Source organism: Periplaneta americana, chromosome 15 (assembly GCF_040183065.1).
Source record: "Periplaneta americana isolate PAMFEO1 chromosome 15, P.americana_PAMFEO1_priV1, whole genome shotgun sequence".
Lineage (NCBI taxonomy): Eukaryota > Metazoa > Arthropoda > Insecta > Blattodea > Blattidae > Periplaneta > Periplaneta americana.
The window spans coordinates 67618297-67640542 of NC_091131.1; the positions used below are offsets into that span (position 1 = coordinate 67618297).

At 35.3% G+C, this 22246-nt stretch overlaps 2 protein-coding genes across 8 annotated transcripts in view; one reads left to right on the top strand and one right to left on the bottom strand.

Annotated features, from left to right (window-relative positions):
- The window catches only part of CycT (Cyclin T), a 49932-nt gene extending 30968 nt beyond the window's left edge, over nucleotides 1–18964 (bottom strand). For 2 of the 4 annotated variants that reach the window (XR_011336155.1, XM_069847594.1), the window contains exons 1-3: nucleotides 18776–18964; nucleotides 6786–6996; nucleotides 6586–6709 (exon numbers count right to left, since the gene is read on the bottom strand). Coding sequence is in view for 2 of the 4 variants with exons in the window: in XM_069847594.1 (XP_069703695.1) it covers nucleotides 6586–6709; nucleotides 6786–6996; nucleotides 18776–18921 (481 nt within the window). In the remaining 2 variants the exon portion in view is untranslated. Of the gene's footprint in view, nucleotides 1–6585; nucleotides 6710–6785; nucleotides 6997–18775 lie in introns of those variants that run through there. The other 2 variants (XM_069847596.1, XM_069847597.1) reach the window with 2 other exon arrangements.
- Nucleotides 18965–19106: 142 nt separating this feature from the next.
- Nucleotides 19107–22246, top strand: part of dgt1 (dim gamma-tubulin 1) — a 58078-nt gene continuing 54938 nt past the window's right edge. For 3 of the 4 annotated variants that reach the window (XM_069847598.1, XM_069847600.1, XM_069847601.1), the window contains exon 1: nucleotides 19107–19255. The gene's annotated coding sequence lies outside the window, so the exon portion shown is untranslated. Of the gene's footprint in view, nucleotides 19256–19583; nucleotides 19691–22246 lie in introns of those variants that run through there. The other variant, XM_069847599.1, reaches the window with a different exon arrangement.

A 22246-nucleotide genomic window follows, 5' to 3' on the forward strand; every position in this document is an offset into this window, starting at 1 on the left:
CAACTGCAGAGGTTATATCAGCATTGCCGGTGTGCCGGAATTTTGTCCCGCAGGAGTTCTTTTACATGCCAGTAAATCTACTGACATGAGCATGTCGCATTTAAACACACTTAAATACCATTGACCTTGGCCAGGATCGAACCCGCAGCCTCGAGCATAGAAGACCAGTGCTATACCAACTATGCTACCAAGGGTGACTGAAGTTGTGGATTTTCAACATCGATTGTAGAGGTATTTTATCCCTATTTTAGTTTACTGGGTATTTCTCTACCAGCATTGGATTGAAACTTCTTGAATATTATGTTTAATGGATGCCATACACATTGGTGACATTAACTGTAACAAATATTTCTGGGGGAAGGAGGCCACTAGAAAAAAAAGACCATTATAAAGTAAAAACCTTACTTTTTTTAATATATGTACTGCTGTCTGAATAATAAAATATATGTTATTAAACATATGTCAGCAGATTAACAATAATTATTATACAATTAGAGCAAACATTGGAGAAAGAGGAGACACTTGTCCCTCTTCCCTCCTGCCATATAAACTCACATTTCATTAGCATTAAAAACATTATTCTAGTCTTATCATTTTCCATTCTACAGAACTATAACATTAGAATGGCACAGTTTTTTGTACATTATCATAAGTTTGATCATATTCCTGTATTTACACTGAGCAAATCTAATTTGTTATGAAAACAACTTGACTACTGTTATGTTGCGCTACATATTTACCTAACTACCATCATATAAAAATATTCTCAATCCCATTAATCTAACAATAACGTCAATAACAAAACAGATGACAAACAAATGCTTCATTACATTTTTTACATCAGAAATATTACATAAAAATATAGCATAATAGCAAGAATTATAGAGGTATCAGTGTAACAAGCATTTTAAATTGCAGGTACATGAAGATATTAAGATACTTTTTAGAAGAGAATATAGAGTATTAAAAACGACAGAACAAGCAGGTTTCAGACCTGGAAGTCTGTTCACCACATATTCTGTGTGAAACACCTCATTGAAAAAAGAATTACTTTCGAACAACCCTTACATCTGTTGTTTGTTGATTTAGAAAAAGCTTCCGATAGTGTACCATTCACCAAATTACGAGAAACCTTAAAACATTGTAAAATAAACAATACCATTATCTCAGCTATTAAAAACCTGTACGACAAATCTTAAACAAAAATTAAAATGCACAATAAGATTTCATCTGGATTCTACATTACTAAAGGCCTATAACAAGATGTTTCCTATTACCCACTTGTTTTTTAAATATATCTTCAAAATGCTCTAGCAGTTTGGAAAAAGAAAAGCTCATAATTGGGATTTTTACTAACAGATGACAATATATATCAGGCGTTCAGAGCTAAAGTGGATCAAGTCACAAATTTTCATAAATTGAGCTTAATTCATTTTCTGATTATCTGAAGTTGGATATTTTCCAAGCAGTAATGGATCAAGTCTTAATTCCAAGCTTCCGCTGGTAGGTGGTGACACCAGTCACTTTTGGCTCAGATTATTTGTTTACAATGTCCTGAGTCATAATGGATCAAGTCACCAAAGCATTGCATCAATTAACATCACAACTGTTAGAGCAAGTAAGCTTTGTCTTATTATCTAAAAACTACGTCTCATAGACTTGATCCACTTTAGCTCTGAACACCTCATATTCATTGCTATTTGCTAATGATCAATAGTAATATTGCAGAAGAATTTGAAGAACTGGAGTATATGACAAGGAAATTTATAGAGGAATATGGGAAATAGGTATGAACATAAATCTTACGAAAACACATTACATGGCAATAAGTGCAGATTCAAAAGATTTAATTTTTCAAAACAGAAAACGAAACATGAATCATTATGATGAATACACATATTGAGGAGTAAAAATAACCAAGATGATTATATAAGTGGAACAATTAACAAAGGAAGATCAGAAATTTCAAAATTAAATAGCATTTTCTATGTGATAAAGATATCACAACAGAAACAAATAATAAATAAGCTCTTGGTGTTTCAGACCACCCATATCACCTTTTTTCCCCGAAAACTATATGTTGTTCATAAACAAATTTTTATAACTGAAACTCATGTAAAGAATCAATTGGTGGCAGTTACATTTCCCGCAACAAACCAGAAGTGTGATCAACTTCGAAATTTAAAATTAGAACATAGGTCATTGAAGGTACCCACACCTGTGGAGTAACAGATAGCGTGTCTGGCCATGAAACCAGGTGGCCCGGATTCGATTCCCGGTTGAGGTTTTTTCCAGGGTTTTCCCTCAACCCAATATGAGCAAATGCTGAGTAACTATCGGTGCTGACCCTGAACTCATTTCACCGGCATTATCGCCTCCATCTCATTCAGACGCTAAATAACCTAAGATGTTGATAAAGTGTCGTAAAATAACCTACTAAAAAAATATAGAAGATAGATTGCTGAAGGTGTATGAATGGATCCCAACAGGAAAAGACCAAAACTGACGTGGACACAAGGAATAATTAGAACTATCAGAGAAAAAGGATTGCAAGATGCCGCATGGGAGAATAGAGAAGGCTAAAGAATCCTGAAAATGGGTGCAGGAATATGTCCTTGGACACTGTAAAACCTAATGAAAAAAATATCACATAAACACAACCAACATGGCTGTATGAAGTTATGTTAACATCTATACAACAGATGATCTACCAATCCTGCAAGATTATGTGGTGTTGTGTTATGTCAACTGTACCAGTTAATTATGTATATGTGAAGAACTGAAAATATTTTCTGAGCATCGAAGGTCTACTAGAGACAGACAAGAAGTACATAACATTCAGGGTCTGAGCGTAAATAACATTTCATATTGAAGGCAAAACAGTTTAATACGAATGATCTACTGAACGAATTATTGTCCGATTTCACATGTTATTTTTTTAAGTAGTTTTCTGTTCTTATGCATGTACCCAAGAATATCAGAAAATTCAGATGTCGTCTTTTGTACATAGTTTTATGTAATACTGGGAAAAAATGTGAAGCCTGTACATAAATAATAAACACACTTTGGAACTACAGAGGGCATTCAGAATTGATTGCATGATGATAGCACATAAATGGTGAAATAAAAATAAAGGGGGAGAGGGGTTGGAATGAAGTTCTCACACGAAGAGTCCACAATGTTCCAGATACCGATTTTGTTGAACATTTATGAGGCCAAGTTACAAAGACGAACAAAATACCCATCCAAAAAAATCACGTCAAATGGGCCGTAATTTTCGAGATTATAGCTTTTGAGTTTCCTTACTGCTCTTATAAGATGTAACGTAAGGAGGTGTAGTTGGATGCGGTCTTGTACAGGGTGGATGAGAAGAAATGACACTCTCAATCGAAGGTCTAGCAGTCTCCATATGCTATAGAGGTGGTCTGCCTCTCATCAAACTGTGATCGTAATTTACAGCAAGATAAATTAAAATAAAAAAGTTTATTTAATTGTTGCAAATGCTGGAAATTGTGACATTCTGCAATCAAGCATGCTTCACATCTCTTCAGCATATTCTGACACTTTCTATAGTTCGTTTTGATTTATGTTTCACATTTCTCATCGGATATTTTCCTTCGTCTTAGCTTGATCATCTGGGAGCAAAAGTACTACACAGGTTTTATATGGTTTTAACTTCAACAATTTAGTGGCATGATGAACTGAGGTACAAAAATTTTCAAGGGCTTTGTTCTAGTCAAAAACCTATTTCCTCCATTAAAATCTGTTTATTCACTTCATGCTTCTCATTTTGAACAGTCTGTTTCGTTAAATTTTTTACGAATATATTGTTGCCTTATCCGGCATAATAAAATCGGATAATCGACAACAGAATTTTCGAAGACTCTTCCTCGAAAAAACGTATTTGCAAAGTATTGCAAATAAAAATACGTCGTTTCACAGCCAAGTAGAAGCAGGATCTATAACGAGTGTAAACAGAGCCATAAACTCAAGAGAATGTAGAGGCTCGCAGCTGACTGGTTTCCTTAAAGGCTTATACCATGATGGCATTTCATTTCGTCCACTATATATCATGCTGGACCAATAATCAATTGTAGCATTCATGGATCGAAGTTACCTGTTGTCATTATGTTTACATTCTATTTTTTATTTTATTTTTTTTTTTTTTTATTTTTTTTTTTTTTTATTTTTTTTTTTTTTTTTTTTACTCACGAGGCTGCTCTAAGAGTTGAGTTGCAGAACCATTTTTTCGAAGAATCCATTGTAACAAGTTCTGTACACACAAGGAAGAGATTTTAAATATACTATTAATTCTATGATGAGGAAAGCAACAGTTCAGATGCATGATGGTATTAAATCAAGGACACATTGAAAATAAGATTCGACAATAAGAAATATGTGCTGACAAAAAGGACGATAAACAAGATGTCTGTGCTTTACAGGGAGCTTCACCTGAAAGACTAGATTTGCATAATATATACGTTACTGTGTACGTTAACAGAAAACCACAATTCTAAGTCACACAGAGATTGTGTGCACTCGTTGTGGGTCTCTGGCGTTTCGTCAGCCCACGCGAGTTGTGTGGATATAAAGGGAAAAGTTGAGACGGTGTCGGGTGGAGTTCCCGGGTAGCTCAGTGGTAGAGCGCTGGTACGTTCAACCAGAGGTCCCGGGATCGATACCCGGCCCCGGAACAATTTTTCCCTTGAAATTATTAAAAAAATTATTCAAGATGTCTGTGACATCAAAATGAATCATGAATTGCAAAAACCTCGCAAGTCACAATTTTTCTAAAATTCAGTTTTCATACGGTTGTATTATTCATATGTAGGCCTTTCAGGTGGTGTAGAAATCTCACACATCCAGTGCTTTGTGTACATTTCAGAGTGGTAATAAGTTACACTGAATTGCAGGAACACCACAAATCCAGGGCATGTGAAATTTTTTTAGAACTAAAATTTTCAGTCTCCTAGTTTGTTTTTGTTTTTAAAGGATAAGGAATTTCAAGAATTAACTATGTTATTCACATAATTTTGCTTTTCCAATTTCTTGACTTGAATATATTTTTAAAGTTCTTTTATAATATAAAAAAAATGTCCTTCCCCATCTTCTTCACCTAACAATTATTTCAAAGAAATGAAATGATTGTTACTACTCATGTATTGCAGAAACCCCACATGTCCAGGCAATTTATATTTTATGACTATTTAATACGAGAAAAATTCGTACCAGCACCGGAAATCGAATCCAGGACCTCTCAGCTCTGCATGCTGAGCGCTCTTTCCAACTGAGCTATGCCAGGACATGATCCACGGCACCGGCCGAACCCCTCTCGTAATGCTTTTACGGCCTTACTACCTGCATTTGAGACAATACAAGTCATATATGCAGGAGCGCATATTTAAATGACTTTGTGGCCATATTCAACATCAGTTCATGACAACTGCTAACAGTTAATACATCACATATTCATTTTGTATGAGGTCTCGCCCACCTCATTGAATACTACACGGCTATTATGAAATAGCCAATATGTATTATTACTATTTAATACGAGAAAAATTCGTACCGGTACCGGGAATCGAACCCAGGACCTCTCAGCTCTGCGTGCTCTTTCCAACTGAGCTATGCCGGGACACGATCCATGGCACCGGCCGAACCCCTCTCGTAATGCTTTTACGGCCTTACTACCTGCATTTGAGACAATACAAATCATATATGCAGGAGCGCATATTTAAATTACTTTGTGGCCATATTCAACATCAGTTCGTGACAAATGCTAACAGTTAATACATCACATATTCATTTTGTATGAGGTCTCACCCACCTCATTGAATACTACACGGTTATTATGAATTAAATAGTAATAATACATATTGGCTATTTCATAATAGCTGTGTAGTATTCAATGAGATGGGCGAGACCTCATACAAAATGAATATGTGATGAATTCATATTTTCTTCCAGAAAATACTAAAGATAAAAACTGAAGTTCATGTATGTCAAGTACAAGAATTTATGCTTTAATAAAAATATAGTCACTTTAAAATACTAAACGCTTTTGAAGATTATCATTTTTTGTGCCGAAAATTAAGAGCCAGTCAAAAGAATTTTCGGGTGGGTATTGATTTCTATGTAGACTGACCTCATGAAAGTTCAAAATTGGCAAATGGAATAATGTGGACTCCTCTTGTCAGCATAAAACCTACCAATTTGTCCACCAAAAATCGGGCAGCATGTCAGGAATTAAACTGCCTATTTAGTGAAAAGAAAATGGTCCACTGACTGAGGTATGTAAAAAAATAATGGTAATAAAATACCGATTGAGGTACATCTCCATCTTGGTGATAACTACTGATGCAAACAATAATAATTCATGTAATGATATATACGAAAATTTAAGTTCAGTTCTTCAGTCTGATGAAAGGCCAAAAACAGATAAGATGTTGGGGGGGAGGGGGGGAAATCATGTGATGGAATGTCAGCATAATTGCATCTGACATTCCTACCCGTAAAAATATATTTATTCCAATGATATAAACTATCACTTACCTCGCTTGTACGTTGTGTCAATAAGACACTTACCTCTAACTAGATGACAGCATCGTACAACATGTGTGTGTGGATGGTCGATGGCCACATCAAAACCCAGAGTTTGCAGCAGCACGTTCTCATTGAATACGAGGTCCTGCGCATGCTCCAGGTACTTCTGCATCAAGATGGACACCAATATGCAATATAAGTGACATCTTAATGCTCTCACACTCGCCTGGAACCACACTTACCTCTGATTTGGTGTCGAGTGGCGGCTGGTCACGGTTCAGGCACATGTGTGCTACCTTGATCACATGTTCCAGCTTTCTTGGCTGTTCTTCCACTTTGGCAGCCAGGAAGAGGGCTGCAGCAGCCATTGCATTGCGATGGAACTGCGTAAAGGAGTGGAACACGTAGAATCGATGCATGTAGACGATTGCTGTGTTGATACATAGTTGTGTACTGAGATTTAAGTTAAGGAAATTTAAAAGCTAGAAAAAGGAACCTTTGCCAAGAAAGTAAAATCACATATCAATGTCTTCAACTGCTCTGCAAATAAATGTAGACATAAATAAAAATACAATATTTCAAAGCAATTACTCCAGCAAAGAATTTTGATTAATATAGAGTTAGGTGTATGTGTATATGGAGCAGTTTAACATTGCATCCACTACTGTAACTCTTTATGCCCAAAAGCCTTGTTGCCAATTATCGTTTTTTGTCTATTTAATTTCAATTGCTTTATCTTTAACTAATGTATCACCGAGTAACTATTAAGTACATGAAGAGATCTGTAACTTTCATAAACAAGAATGATACTCCTTTTATAAATTATAAAATAAGCTCACAAATGTAACCTCTTAGAAAATGTTGTCTTGCCCACTAAGTTTTAGTCTTAAAAATCATTATAAATACTTAACTCTGAAATTGTGAATAGAAATGTTGTGATGGAGGAGCATTTCAATTATTGTGCATATATTACATTTAATAATTGTTTGGAAAACAACTGAATGCATTTATGTCATTTGGCACAATATGAAAAAAAAAAAAAAAAAAAAGTGCACGTGCGCACGAACGCACGCACACACAAAATAATTATCTAAATCAATAGTAAGTATTTGAAATCCCACTACCGGTACTAATTATATTTAGACGTAAACACTTCCAATACCAAGAAAAACTGTAAGCAGTGACACATGAACATAACATTTTTGTTCGTGTGTCACGTGTTTTTCTTGTAGAATTTGTAAATAAATCCAAATGTTGTCCATATAAGAAGTGATTGTTACGTGATTTGTGTCACTTTTATATTCATGGAACATTAAAAATGAAATGGTTTTGAAGAAATATAAACAAATGTCCATTTGAGCATGACACATGAACTCTCAACCGTTCTTTGTAATAATTGTAATCAAGCAATTACAGTTTCTATGCATTATAATTATTACCAAAGATCAGAACTTCATTATTAATTGAATTTAACATACAGAAGTAATGATTTGCCTTAAATGTGCATTCAAATATGTGATTTCTAATAGATAATTTCGCGTTCTTAAATCACAGACTTCTTTGTGCTTTTTCTCCCATAGGCTATATGTGTTGTTGCACAATCAGTGTTGTCAGATTAAAAAAATTCGGTCATAACGAAAAAAAATGACATATAACAAGCAGAGATTCATGAGATTTTTCTTTTTCGTGAAAATGTCGCATTTTCATGGAATGACCCCAAATGTAAATGTTATGGTTTATTTAACGACACTCACAACTGCCGAGGTTATATCAGTTGCCAGTGTGCTGGAATTTTGTTCCGCAGGAGTTCTTTTGCATGCCAGTAAATCTACTGCACGCTTAAATGCCATCAACCTGGCTAGGATCGAACCCGCAACCTCGGGCATAGAAGCCCAGCGCTATACCAATTGCACCAACCAGACCGACCACTATCAAAGTTCTCTGACAAAGATCTTTTATAAAATGTATGACAATGTAATGGCTTTTCTTTTATAAAAGTTTCTTTGATAAAAGATTTCTATACCTTGAAACAAATACGGACTGTTGCTACCACAAAAATTCTGGTATCGGAGTGTGAAGGAAATTAAATGTTGTAAATAAATAATTTGTACAATATAAATATTAATATTATACAGTATAATAATATTTTATAATAATTTGTATAACTTTTCAAGTCCTCGCATTGTTTTTTTTTTTAATCCAATGCCACCAGGTTGTCTTTTCGACATTTCTGGTCTTCTCTCCTGGCCATGGCTTAGTTGTAACCCACTTCTGAGGTTGGGGCGCTTGGAAGGCAGAGTTACATTACCCCAATGATGTGATAGGATGATTATGATAATGTGGTGCCAGGAGAGGTCTTAAATCTAAACTTAACCTAAATTCCAGACCATGGACGAACACAGGAATAATCTCCTTTAAGGAAAAATTCCTATGCTCGAACCGGGAATCGAACCCGGGACCTCATGAACTATAGCCAGAAGCTCTGACCACTAGACCATGAGGCTGGTCAGTCCTCGCATTGTAGCTCTTTCAATAAATTCTAATAGATGCCTCTCTTATCACGTTTTGCAATCCATTGTTTAATCCACAGGCGTTTCTTTTTCGGTTTCTTTTCAGTAAAATGCTTAGGTAATAATTGAACTATCTGTAGCTAAACAAGCATAATAATGTTCTTCATTCATGATGTTATAAATTTAAGGCGTAAATATTAGTATCAACAAATCATAAACTTAACGCGTAAATATTAATATCAACAAATCATAAACTTAAGATGTAAATATTAATATCAACAAATCCTAGGAACACGTGTTAAATGTTGTGGAACAAGTGTTAGGTGAGCTTTTGTTCCTAATTTTAGGTTATCTTTGATAAAATATTTTATAAAAGATTTTATGTAGTGTAATATATCCCAAATCCTATTTTTTATCAAAGATCTTTGATAAAATATTTTATCATATTCTTTGTCAAAGAACTTTCAACTTTGATAGTGTAATGGCAGCCTTCCTCCAATGCCATCACATGGACCTTTACCATGCGACATTGGAAAGAAGTCCTATTCAGCGCTAATTCCATACTCGTCATGTAAGCAGATATATTAAAAATTATTTTTGTTTTTGTATTGTGAACTTGATCCATCGGAAAAGTAGATAATTTTTCTTGTTTTGTTGAATTTTTGCTTTAAGAAATTGATTGCTTCGGAATGAAAAAAGTGAAAGGAATCAGTGTCGTGTTTCATGCTTTCTGAGATGACAACAATACTTTTGTGACGAATTTCTGTACCTTCTTTGAAATATACTACAAAAGAATGTATTGTGGCTTGGCAGTTGTTCCAATGCACACCTTGTATTCAATCTTGTATTACAAAAGAATAATTTTCAGAGAAGTCTGCAATAACTATGTAATTTTCAAGTTGTACATTTTCTTTACATTCCGTAAAACTTTCCATGCGCAGACTTCTAGCACACGTGTACACGTAGGCCTATGGCCGCAAATGGTTCATTAGCTGGAGATCGCAAGAGTGTACATGGCTCCGGAAAATAAATTGTTGCAAATGTATGTATACAGAACCCACATTTTTTAAATGCAGTAGTTTACAGATAATACATCAGGGAACAAGTCTATATTTTTTTCAGATTTTTAACTTGGCTATTTAATGTAGTTATTTTACTTTGAAAAAGAAATGATTAAAATATTAGGCCAAGATTTAAATTTATTTGTGATAGGTCTAAAGTAGTAAAAAGTATTGTATTTAGTTTTTCAAATGCGCCAAATCCCAAATCTCAACTTTATGTGGACACAGAGTTCCAAGTAAGCTTATGTAACAGTGCGCGCATAATTTGCGTATTTTATAATTGTCATAACTACACAAATAATTAATAATTGTGGAAATAAAACAATACGCGTCTCCTTATTTGATGTCTGGAATTCACGAAAAAAATTCGACCATTTACGAGAAGGTCGTGTTTTGTTGCTGTGCTATTTGACGTGGAATGACTGAATAGTATATTAGCTTAGTATTCCATTATGATTCAAATATTGATTATGCTCATTTGAATTGTGTTCAAATAAGTAAAATGAATAAACTATGCAAAAAATGCCATGCAAAACAAAGGGGGTAATGAGCCAAACGGATTATGTTGCGCTATTGAAAAAGATATTCCTCCTGAGATTCAAGAGCCATAACAACCAATTAAAAACGTGCTTATAAGACTACATCCGTCATCAACACACTTCTTAAATAATACATGACAGTACAACACCTTATTCCAAGTGGCATCATTCGGTGCAAAAGAAATACAAGAGTCAATTTTATGCCAACATTTAAGTTCAAGCTTAGGCTTATCATTTCATTAGAAGTCTTCCAGCTGAGAGTAAAAACCCTCAGTTCTTACAAGTATATTTTGTTTCAGATGCTGACTAATTGTCTGTTAGTTGTAATATAGTACTAAGTTTAAAAGTAGAATTGACTGAACAACTCTAGAAAGTATTGCATGATAATAATAGTTACATTCATAGCTTTAAATACAACTTTGAAAATAATTCAGAAGCAAACGACTTACAACTTACAATAAGTTATTATTCACTAAGTAATTACGAAACTGTATTTGAAAATATAATAGATTTAAGTCAATAATATTTGTTTCTAACAAGTGTAGTGAAGCGCACAGGTATGGCCAGTCTAAATAAATCAGTGTTTGTCAAATTCAGATTCTGGAATAATTTAGCTTTAAAATGATATATGAAATGTTACCAATGTAGAAAGATGAAAAAAATGTAAAATGTCGCGAAATCGTGGAATGACCCTACCCTACTAACACACTATGCATGAAATAATGGACGTAAAATGAAATAAAACTGCAGAAACTTTTCAAATGGGGCTATTCACTTTACCTATTCTTTTTTGCAAGAAAATTTCCTTGTGTTCGAATACATTTTACGCATTCACTGTACTGTGCAATAATTTCACTTTCTATTTACGAAAGTTGCAAAAAAAAAAATTCTTATCAAAAATCATAATCACCTAACAGATGAGTCCATATTAATAGAGAACTACGAACATCTCATACATAAGAAAATTTAAAAGCTTAGCAACAAACCCATAAGACAGATTATTGATGGCCTAGATCTAATACCACGTATGTGATTTTTCAAAAATTTTCATGAGAGACATAAAACTGTTTATTACTTATACATTCTATCTATTTGAACAACCGAAAAACACAATAATACCTAAGAATGTACTGAATATTGTGCTTTTCAGTGTTTCAAATAGATAGAATTTATAAATAATAAACAGTTTTGTGTCTCTCCTGAAAATTTTGAAAAAAAAATCACATACGTGGTATTAGATCTAGGCCATTGATATATTTCTTATGCACACTAATAATTATTACTGGTGATTTTTGCTGTGGGAGAAACCAGACAATAATTTAAACAAAAAATCACAATAAATGTTAGCAGTACTATACAAATTAGCATTTGGTTGTACTAAAGTTGGATAAAAAGTAATGGCAACAGTTCGATATTACTGACATGGCTTTATTCACATGGGTACAACACTTACGTACCTTCTATATAGTCGCCCCCCTTATTTATTACCTTTTGCCAAATGTTTGGAAGGCGTCGTACGCCATCCGCACGTCCATCTTAGTTGATGTTCCGTATTGACCACCCTATAGCACAGATAAGTTCATCTCTGGTATTGTACCGGATCCCTCGCAGTGGTTCTTTCACTTTGGTGAAAAAGATCATAATCGCATGGACTCATATCGGGTGAGTATGGTGGATGTTCCAGCATCTCCCATTGCCAGCGGCGCAAGAGGTCCTTGACAGCAGCAGGGGTGTGACTCCTTGCATTATCATGAAGAATGATGGGATTCTGTACCACCAAGTGTCGTTTTCTCCTGAGGGCTGGATGAAGGTGGTGCTGCAAGAACCTGCAGTAGTAGTCTGCGTTTGCAGTCTGCCTTGGAGGTACAGCGTGGTGCAGCATTACCCCATCAATGTCATAATGCCACAATGAACATCACCTTCACAGCACTTTGTGTAGGGCGCACTTTCTTCGGACGAGAACCTGGATACTTCCATTAATTTGACATTTCAAGTTTGGTTGGTTCGTATGAGCGAGCCCAGGTTTCATCCATAGCGACAATTCGTCCAAGAAAGTCGTCATCTTTCCTTTGGTACCAGTCCAACAAGGCCTGTGCGACTGCATAGCAGTGCCATTGTTAAAACCTCGGAAATTTCATGGGGTATCCAACACTCTGTAATTTTGCGGTAACCCAGAATGTCTTGAGGAATGTGGAGCACAGTTTTGTGACATACTCCGACTTCCACTGCTAACTCACGCGCAGTCCATCGGCGATCAGCATCCAACAGGGAAGCAAGGAGTTGAACTGTGTTGTCCTCCACGCGGGGTCGTCCTGTACGGAGATTGTCCTGAACGACATCCCTGCCTTCCCGGAACGCTTTAACCCATCATGCCACTGTACGATATGGCAACACTGCATTGGGACATGCTTCACGCAGTCCCTGAAAACATTCTTGTGCGCTACGACCTCGTGTCACTTCAATTTTGATCCAGGAACGTAGCTCTAGTTTTGTAAATGTGGTCTTAGGGCGCTCGCACTATCCCTATGAAAGTCAACATTCTACACACTGCAGTAGATTGACAGAGTACTCTTGTCGCTGGCTGTACTAACTCATCTAACAGTCCTTGTTCATGTCCACACAGCTCGCAGCTCTCGAACGCACCATCGTCACGTGACAGCAGTGTTGCCATAACTTTTTATCCAACCTATGTATCAAAACAACATAGGGCCACTCATCACACTTCTCATCTACTCATATGCTATTTACAATGGACTGAATTGCATGCTGCCAACAAATGGATAAAGATAGTTAAATGAGCCGTTCAGAGCAGAAGTGGTGTAAGTCTAAAATGAGTAATGAGGGTTGAAGTAAACATTCTGTAAAATACAGCACAAAGTAGCAATTAATATTCAATTTATTTAAACTATTAGTAGTCAGTGGATAGCAAGAAGGACATATTAATTTCTTCTTTGTGCTGTATTTTACAGAATTTTTACTTTAAACCTCATTACCCAATTTTGACTTACACCACTTTTGCTCTGAACGGCTCAATTATTGTTACTATACCATATTTACAATTTCTTAATTCTTACTTAGTCTAATACTGGATAGAATGAATAATTATTTAACTCCGGACTCTATATAATGTATTCTCGTGGTAGCAGATAGTAACTAATGCCGTGCAACCTTCAAAATGAACGGAGTTAAATGATCCACCTTATTTAAGTAGCGGTGACACATTCCATTAAAAAATTTCAACCACTTTATCACCAATATGTTCAACTACTCTTCACATACACAATGAAATATGTTTTACCTATAGACAATTTTATCGACAACATATACACTTTTGTTGTTTGTTGGTATTCCCAAAACGGTAATTCTTTATTAGAGCAATACCACATTAAGGAAGAAATGTATTTACATCCTTGGGTTGTAATCGAGTAATAGGCCTATGTATCATATATGAAAATACATTGGGTGCCTACGTCAATTTCACACCGAAAATAAGGGTCGAAAGTTGCTGTCAAAGTGTTGACCAGTAGGATTTCTAGAGCAAGGTGAAGAGTTATGTGGCAGAGTGGGGAAGCACATGCACCTCATTTTCGTGTTTTTCCTTACTGATTCACAGAGTCCTTTTCTCTGTGAATCATTGACAGGTTAGGTTAGTTTAGGCTTTTGGTATACCTTAGAAGAAAGGGCGCATTCTTAGACAATTGTGAGTATATGCAAGGCATAGCAAAAGACTAAATGGTGAATGTTACTTATGTCCCGCCCACTATAGGAGACATAGGCAGTTTTACACTAATCCTAAACATTTAGTATAACTTGTTGCTTGTGTAGGCAGTCTTTTACATTAGAGTTGCGAAAATTGGTCTATAGCACAACATTGGCAGTGATAAAAGTGTGAAATATTCGGGTGAAACGACCATTGAGCAACTTCCGCCGATTTTGGAATAGACACCGACGCACTTGAACTGCCAACATAGAAAACAAAATCACTCTCAATCGCTTTCACCTTCATCTTGACGGGATAATAAAAGCCTAAACTAACCTAACCTAAGTGCGTCGGTGTCTATTCCAAAATCGGCGGAAGTCGCTCAACGCTCGTTTAACCAATATTTGTTCAGTGGGCGGTGGATACTCTACATTGACCGACTAAATAAGCATAATCTAACTTAACCTGCCTTTGATTCGACTAAAGCGAGTTTTCGTAAGATTAAATCAGTGTACGGTTAAGTTAGTTTAGACTTTTAGTATGCTTTGGAAGAATGGGCACGTTCTTAGACAACTGTGAGTATATGCAAGACACAGAAAAAGCATAAACCTAACCTGTCACTGATTCGACCTTACGAAAACTAGCGTTTCACTGTGATCAGTAAGGAAAAACACGGAAATGAGATATACCTACGTGATACCCCCATTGCCGCCTATCACTTCCACCTCGACGGATTAATCCCTCCTACCTGCATCTCTTCACCGGCCCCCATTTTCACATTAATTTGGGTGTGAAATTTGCGCTGGCACTCAATTTTTTTTCTCTTTACGATATCTATGACTTGTCTAGGAGCAAAGAATATAAATACATTTGTACCTTAACGTGGTAACGCTATAGTAAAGAAATACCCCAAAAATTAATGTAAATTCTAAAATATCGGTACATTCGCAGTTTTTACTTCCACCACAATCATGAACAAATTTACGCTAAACTGGAGAATTAGCTACGGTAGCTTTCAACAGTGCCATTACGGTTACGACCAAATAGAACTAAACACACAAAACAATGTCGCCAAAATAATAGCATGACATTGGCCTGTGGCATCGTTAGGAGGAGAAATTTGTTTCTTTTCTCTCTCTACCTCCTTCGTTCGAAATATTACTGACAAATAGCACCACTGTTAGCGACAAGGTTAGATATAGATAGGGTTTGATGAGCAGATACATATATTAGTCTAAATTAGACACACGGACAGTGATAAGGCTTATTAATATTTTGAAATATACTCTCGTTATGATTATGCTGTTCTTTAAAAGTATTATGAAATATATTCTCATTAGATTATGTTGTTCCTTATCAATATTATTTCATTTCATTCTCCATGTACTAATTTAAATTACATCATATTGTACTTAATAAAAACACTGTAACTTTAAATATAAACTGTTTCATTTACGTATTACTCGTATGTAACACAAAAATGTTATAAAATATGACGAGTATATTCTCTAGATACGGCAACGGGGTCATAATTACGTAGTTAACGGAAATTTACTTTCGTTCATTTCAATGATATTCTCTGAACCACACCTTTTTCTCCCCTTTATTTCGTTGTGATAACCTACTATAAGATCTTACTACATTTGTATTTTCTTTCATTGCATTCAGAACACCGCTGTTAAGGCCTATATTCTATAAACCTTGGACTTGACTAGTGGAGCGAATTCTTTAAGAATATAGTCGCGAATTTTACTACCACCATTTCGACTGTCTATTTCACAAGGCTCAATTACGACCTGGAGACTAGTGGCAAGCGTAGTCGGCATTGCTCTACCATGCATATTATTAGTTGCGCCCAAATTTAGATTTAGGACTATTGCACTTAACACTTCTTCCTCACATTGTACTTGGATATTTTCTTAATTCTTCAAGGCACAGATAGTTGATTCTCCAGTGTGTTGTTGCCGTAAAAATATAATTTGAACTGAACTGAATGAAAAGTTATAAAGGTTTTTACTGAATATCCAGCACATCACCGCCACTTTGCAGCAACACCATATTTAATTTTTGTTCTAGGGAAAATACAATACAGCAGAAGTGTTTTCGTAAAAGACGAGTATTTTTTCTGGAACAAAAATATACAATATGGCGTTGCTACTTAGTGGTGATCATGTGTAAACATTTACAAAGTTCTTAATGGCGACAATCATCATAACATTCTGTCTCCGATTAGAGTTTACAAAAATGTGTTAAATGAGCGCTGCGGTAGCCCTCATCCCACATCGCTTCCACACCTTCAGCTCTTCCCTTTGTAATACCAACATAACTTTGGTGACATCACGAAACTTTCACGCTAGTGTACACTCTGGCAATGCCTTAGAGCATATTCCGAATCTCACCGGTGAGCAATCCGATGGCATCACGGTGTTCCGAATTCCACCAATGACGTCATTGATGCTCCACTGGTGTCACACCGGTGCCATCAACTTGCAGAGGTGGTGGCAGTCTCCATCAGCCACCATCAGTGAATCTGATTGGTTCTTGTATAGGGCGGGAATTAGCAGACGAATAACATAGTGCACTGTTGTGTCATGGCGGTGTGTTCTGCTTTAGTTCTGCTGTATTGTTTGTAATGAGCACAACGTAAAAACAATATGTTAATGGCTTATGAGTGAACATGTCAACGGACCCATTATTACTACCGGTTCAAGAAATAAATTGTTTATGCTATCTTTTCTTTGAACGAGATGGGAGTACGAAAATTTCGCAAAATTTTGCTAGAGTAGCACAAACAACAACTTGTATAGTCGCCATGACAGACATCGATCCTTCCAGCAGTTTTGTTCCTTATTTCGCTGCAACGTGACGTCATTGATGCCACTGGACCGGTGAGATTCGGAATACGCTGTTACATATACGAATCTGTGACAGGTTAGGTTAGGTTAGTTGGGACCGGTTAGTTTAGGTTTTTATTGCGGCTTGTATATACGAATTTTTGCAAGGTTTTCAAACCCAGGTGATTATTTTTAGTAATGTTGTCAGCTTAATGGCCGATATGGAAAAACTGTTAGGCCTACAATATAGGAATTTTGTGTCTATTTCATGATTATTTGTTATGTTTCACTCTATTTCAATGGTTATTGAATTACAAGTTTTACGTTCTTCACATTACATCCTAAATTTCAGAACAAGGATTCCTTCCTTTCCCTTTTACTTCAAAATTCCAACCTTGTGCACACAAAATAAATGATTGGCACTGAAAAGTGCCTTTTCGTAAGCATGATAATGCGCATTTGACAAACGCATACAAACCTGCTCTTTTTAGTATTTCAAGATACAATTGTCAGAGAGTAATCTGTATACTGAAATTTTCCCCTTTTGAAATCCGTCGCCGCAAGAAATCCCTTACAAATTCGACCATTTTCACTTCCAAAATCACCGGAACTACCTCCACGCTCGTTTTCTATAATAATAATAATAATAATAATAATAATAATAATAATAATAATAATAATAATAAAAATAAAACTCCACCTTTACTTCCAATTCTTACGTTGAAAAACACATCCAACTCCCATATATATATATATATATATATATATATATATATATATATATATATGCCTACTATTACCATAACAACGCTAGATATGTTACACTTAAATAATAACCTAAAAATAAAAAAAAATTATTGTATTTGTATGTAACTTGTTAACAGTATCTTATGTAGTCTATTTTTATATCGTACTCGATGAAACAATAAAATCACTACACAGAAACCAAACAAGTTACGAGATACCTATAGTAAACTGATTCTGGTAAAATTAAGACCGGTTAATCTATTCACACCATTAGTTCTAAATATTATGATAGAAACAGCCTCTGTAACATAATACACATCCGTTTATGTACGTCGTATACGAATACACATCCGTTTATATACGAATAGATTTTATTACAGTGGAGGTTAGGAAACCTTGATAGTATATGTAAACAAAGCGGACTCCGAGGCAGCATCATAACGCACACAGCACTGGTCTTCCAATATTTATCAGATACAATATCCTTTACCTATAAAATAAATACATTTATCTACCAAATAAGAGATTTGAAATTGGGTAAAAGTGTTCATTTTGTTACCGTAATGTTTACTACTGCTAAAATCACATGATCAATATGGCGTGGCATGAAATACATGGAACAGCATGCCATGTATGACTCACTTTCTTGAAAGTATTCATCTTGTGCAAACAATAAATATAATCACTGAATATTGAAAGCCGTTCTCAAACGTCGTAACAGTAAGAAACATTATGAAATACAACTTTTTCATTACAGAAAACTAATATAATCATTTTCACATAACAGAACTTCTCACTAACACTATACACTGCTATCACATTTTTCTCTGGGAAAGGATACACTTGTAATCTTTGTCCCATGTCTTGAATAAAATTTGCTGCTTGTTGTCTATATGATAATTCCTTATCTACTTCGTAACCACATTTTCTGCTTGGAGTATTTGCAAGTTGTTCTTTGGTAAAGTACCATTTTTCGTCCGCCGCCATTTATTCTTGCACGAAGGACATACACGGCAGTTTCAAGAAGGAAGTAGCTGAGGAGCGAATTTGATTGGTTGGTGTGTACTATATTTTAAACAAAATAACGTATTTTGCCATATATTAGACAAATTCAATGTTAGTAATAAATATTATTAATTTAAAAGTTACTTTTTGAACCATAGCATTATAATTATAAAAGAACGTTTATTATGAATTTAATTGCTGTTGTTGCGCAAGTTTATACAACGCCATATTTTGTGTAATGTAATGGGGTTTTCCCGATGGTTCGGAAGAAAACGCAGAGGGGCGTTTCTTATTATATGCATAACCCAACAACTTGGTAAGTATTTATATTTTGTGTGTAAACTGTATTAACTTTAAGTGCAAATGACAAATAATTGGAAGCCTGTATAGTGTGGAAATAAGAATATTTTGATAGTCTTATTATATTCACACAAAAAATTCATGCACACAAAATGGCGGTGAAACAACGAAGTGAATCAATGTCGTAAAAGTCATTGACCCTCTATTTTCATTATTATCAAAACTAGCTAACTAAATTGTCATATTGAAATTTTAGTTTATTTTACGCTATGTAGAATATTTCTCACGAACATAGATTCTTTGTAACAACCCATTAATGTAGTTCAAGATTATTATTATTATTATTATTATTATTATTATTATTATTATTATTATCCGTCATGACAACGCTGAAGTTAATGTCTGTCTGAGACCATTCTGTGGTTAAAAAGTGGCGGTCAAGGAATAAAAAGTAGGTAGTTTTATGTTTATTTGATGTTTGTGATTTTACCTTAATACGTTTAATGGTTTGTGCGACGGTTGTCAACTTGTCATTGCTTCCTCTGCCTATTTTTCGATGTCCAGTTTTATTGGTCAGTGAACACCAATTTTAACGTCAGGTTTGTGAATAAAATGTAATTAATAAAAAAAAAAGAGGACGGTCTGGGATTTTCAGAGTCATTATTGAATACTGAAGAACTGCTATATTTTTCTCTTAAGACACTGTGTATTGTCAATCTGTTATAACTGGAAATTTCAGGAAAAAATTGAAGTTGAAATTTGGAAAATACTTTTATCTGTAGTAGAATCTAAAACCTATGTATTTTCTAATATCAACTTATTTGTTAGGCATTTACATATTTTAAGTGTTTTGTTGTCATGGTAAGTCGCGTTCACAAAGCGAGCGATGTAATGTAAACGGAAGAACGGATCGAAAATTTCGTTCGAGAGTGAGTGTTCGGGTCACTGCCTGCTGGATCGCATCTTATGGCTGCTTACACTGCCTGCTCAATCAGCGCTTATGTCCGAGTCTTGAAAAAAAAGTTATTTTGCCGCTAGGTGACAGGTAGTGCCTATCGCTAATCGCTATGTTACTGTAACCGCTATTAACGTTACCAGTATATGCAAAGTACCCTAAAATAATTATTGTTACGACGTCCTTAAGTGCCAGAAGAGACGAGGGCTTACGGAAATGATGGCCCAGGTGTCCGGATCCTTCCACAGTGCTTAATATTAATACTAAACTTAAAACTCATTTTTTTCTAAGCGATATTATATCCAAACAAACGGTTTTGTATCATATAAATACAATTATACAAATAGGCCTATGCTTGCTGTAGGCGTTTACTAAAGTTATTATTACAATCAATTAAACTAGACGGCATTTCGGAAGACGGTCAGCCGCTATATGCGCCGTAGCATTTCTGGTGACGTCACAAGCTTGTGCAGTAGAACTAATCAGAATCAATTTGTAACAAGTACTTCCCGAGTTCGTTTGTTCACGTGTGAGTGTTTTAATACATTCAATAAGTAAAACGTACGCGCGCGGGTGTGTGTGTGTGTTTTTTTTTAAATACATGGAAGAAGGGACTGTAAAAAGAGAAGTATTGCACAGGCAGAAGCAGAAAATAGTGTTTAAGGCGTATAATTATTTTAAAAACGTTGACGAGCAGAACGCTGCCGGCCATCTTGTTGCTGGCTGCAACGTTGCCAACGCACAAGAAACGACTGCAGAAGCATGTGTGTGCGATTCAGAACAGTCAGAGCCATCTTCAGTTACAAGCCGGAGCATGGTTAGGTTTGGCAACGCTGAGTGGAGGCGGGCGGAGGCGAAATAAAGGCATGACGTTTGACGTTTTAGTGCTTTGATTTCGTTGTCACATGTACATTTTCGACATTAATTGTTACAAAACTAAGAGCATATGATCAAGATTCAGTGTATTGATGTACATAATTTATTATCGAATCCGAAATGGTATTTTATTTAAGTTTCAGAATACCGCGTAAGTACTTGCATACAGCCACTTATAACTTAAAAAAATTGAAAGCATACGTGTTTTTTATTGATGGTACAAGGGAAAATAAATAAATACTTATAGAAATGTTACTTTGTACCAAAAATAAATAAAATAACGACGTACTTTCGCAATACCCTATTCCAATCAATCTTTATGTGGCTAGTAAATTGTCAATGTTTTGCCGCTCTATGTTGTTTCACCTCTGACGTCAAAGATCTAGGGGTCATTCCATACAAAATTTTAAAATTTGTAACGTCAAGTTCTGGGTTTTTTCAATATTCTAGTAAATGAATGTCATAATAATAAATAGTTAAATGGCCTAATATAAACTTCATCTCACCAGTGGTTGAAAAGTAATGAAGGGTGAAATATTCGGGGAATTGATATGTAGACTATTAATAATATTATTAAAATGACATGCTTCATTGCATCAACGTGAAAGTTGTGCCAATACAATGATGACTCTATATATTTAAACTTACTTCTGAGTTATTATGGATTTTTACTTCGAGCATGTATTAAAATTTACAGTAAAATAAAGAAATGTTAATATTTTCAAATCGAATATTTTTTTTTACTACGCTCTGTTTTTTTACGGTGAGATAAACAATTTCGTAATCTATTACAAAAATTTTATGATGGGATCTCTAATACTGTGGGAAATATTAAATAAACCAGAATTGCAAATGTTGGCATTAAGGATCAAAGTCGCGTGCAGTGTATTACGTCACGCGCTCATACCAGACACCCACACGCGTGCTTAGCGATCGATATGACAAATGCCAGATGTTGCGACATCCGCTCAATGGTACGCTAATAGATTTCACGTGAGAGTTTGTTTTTTTTCCTGTTATAATCTCAGCGCAACTTTTTCCCTTCAGTATAGAGCATGCATGGGCACAATTTTCGGTTACTTGAGGCACTCGATTTGAAATAGTTTGTTTACTAGGAGAGGAGACTGCAGAGTAGGATGGGAAATATAAACTGCTGTGACCTGCGTCACCTTATGG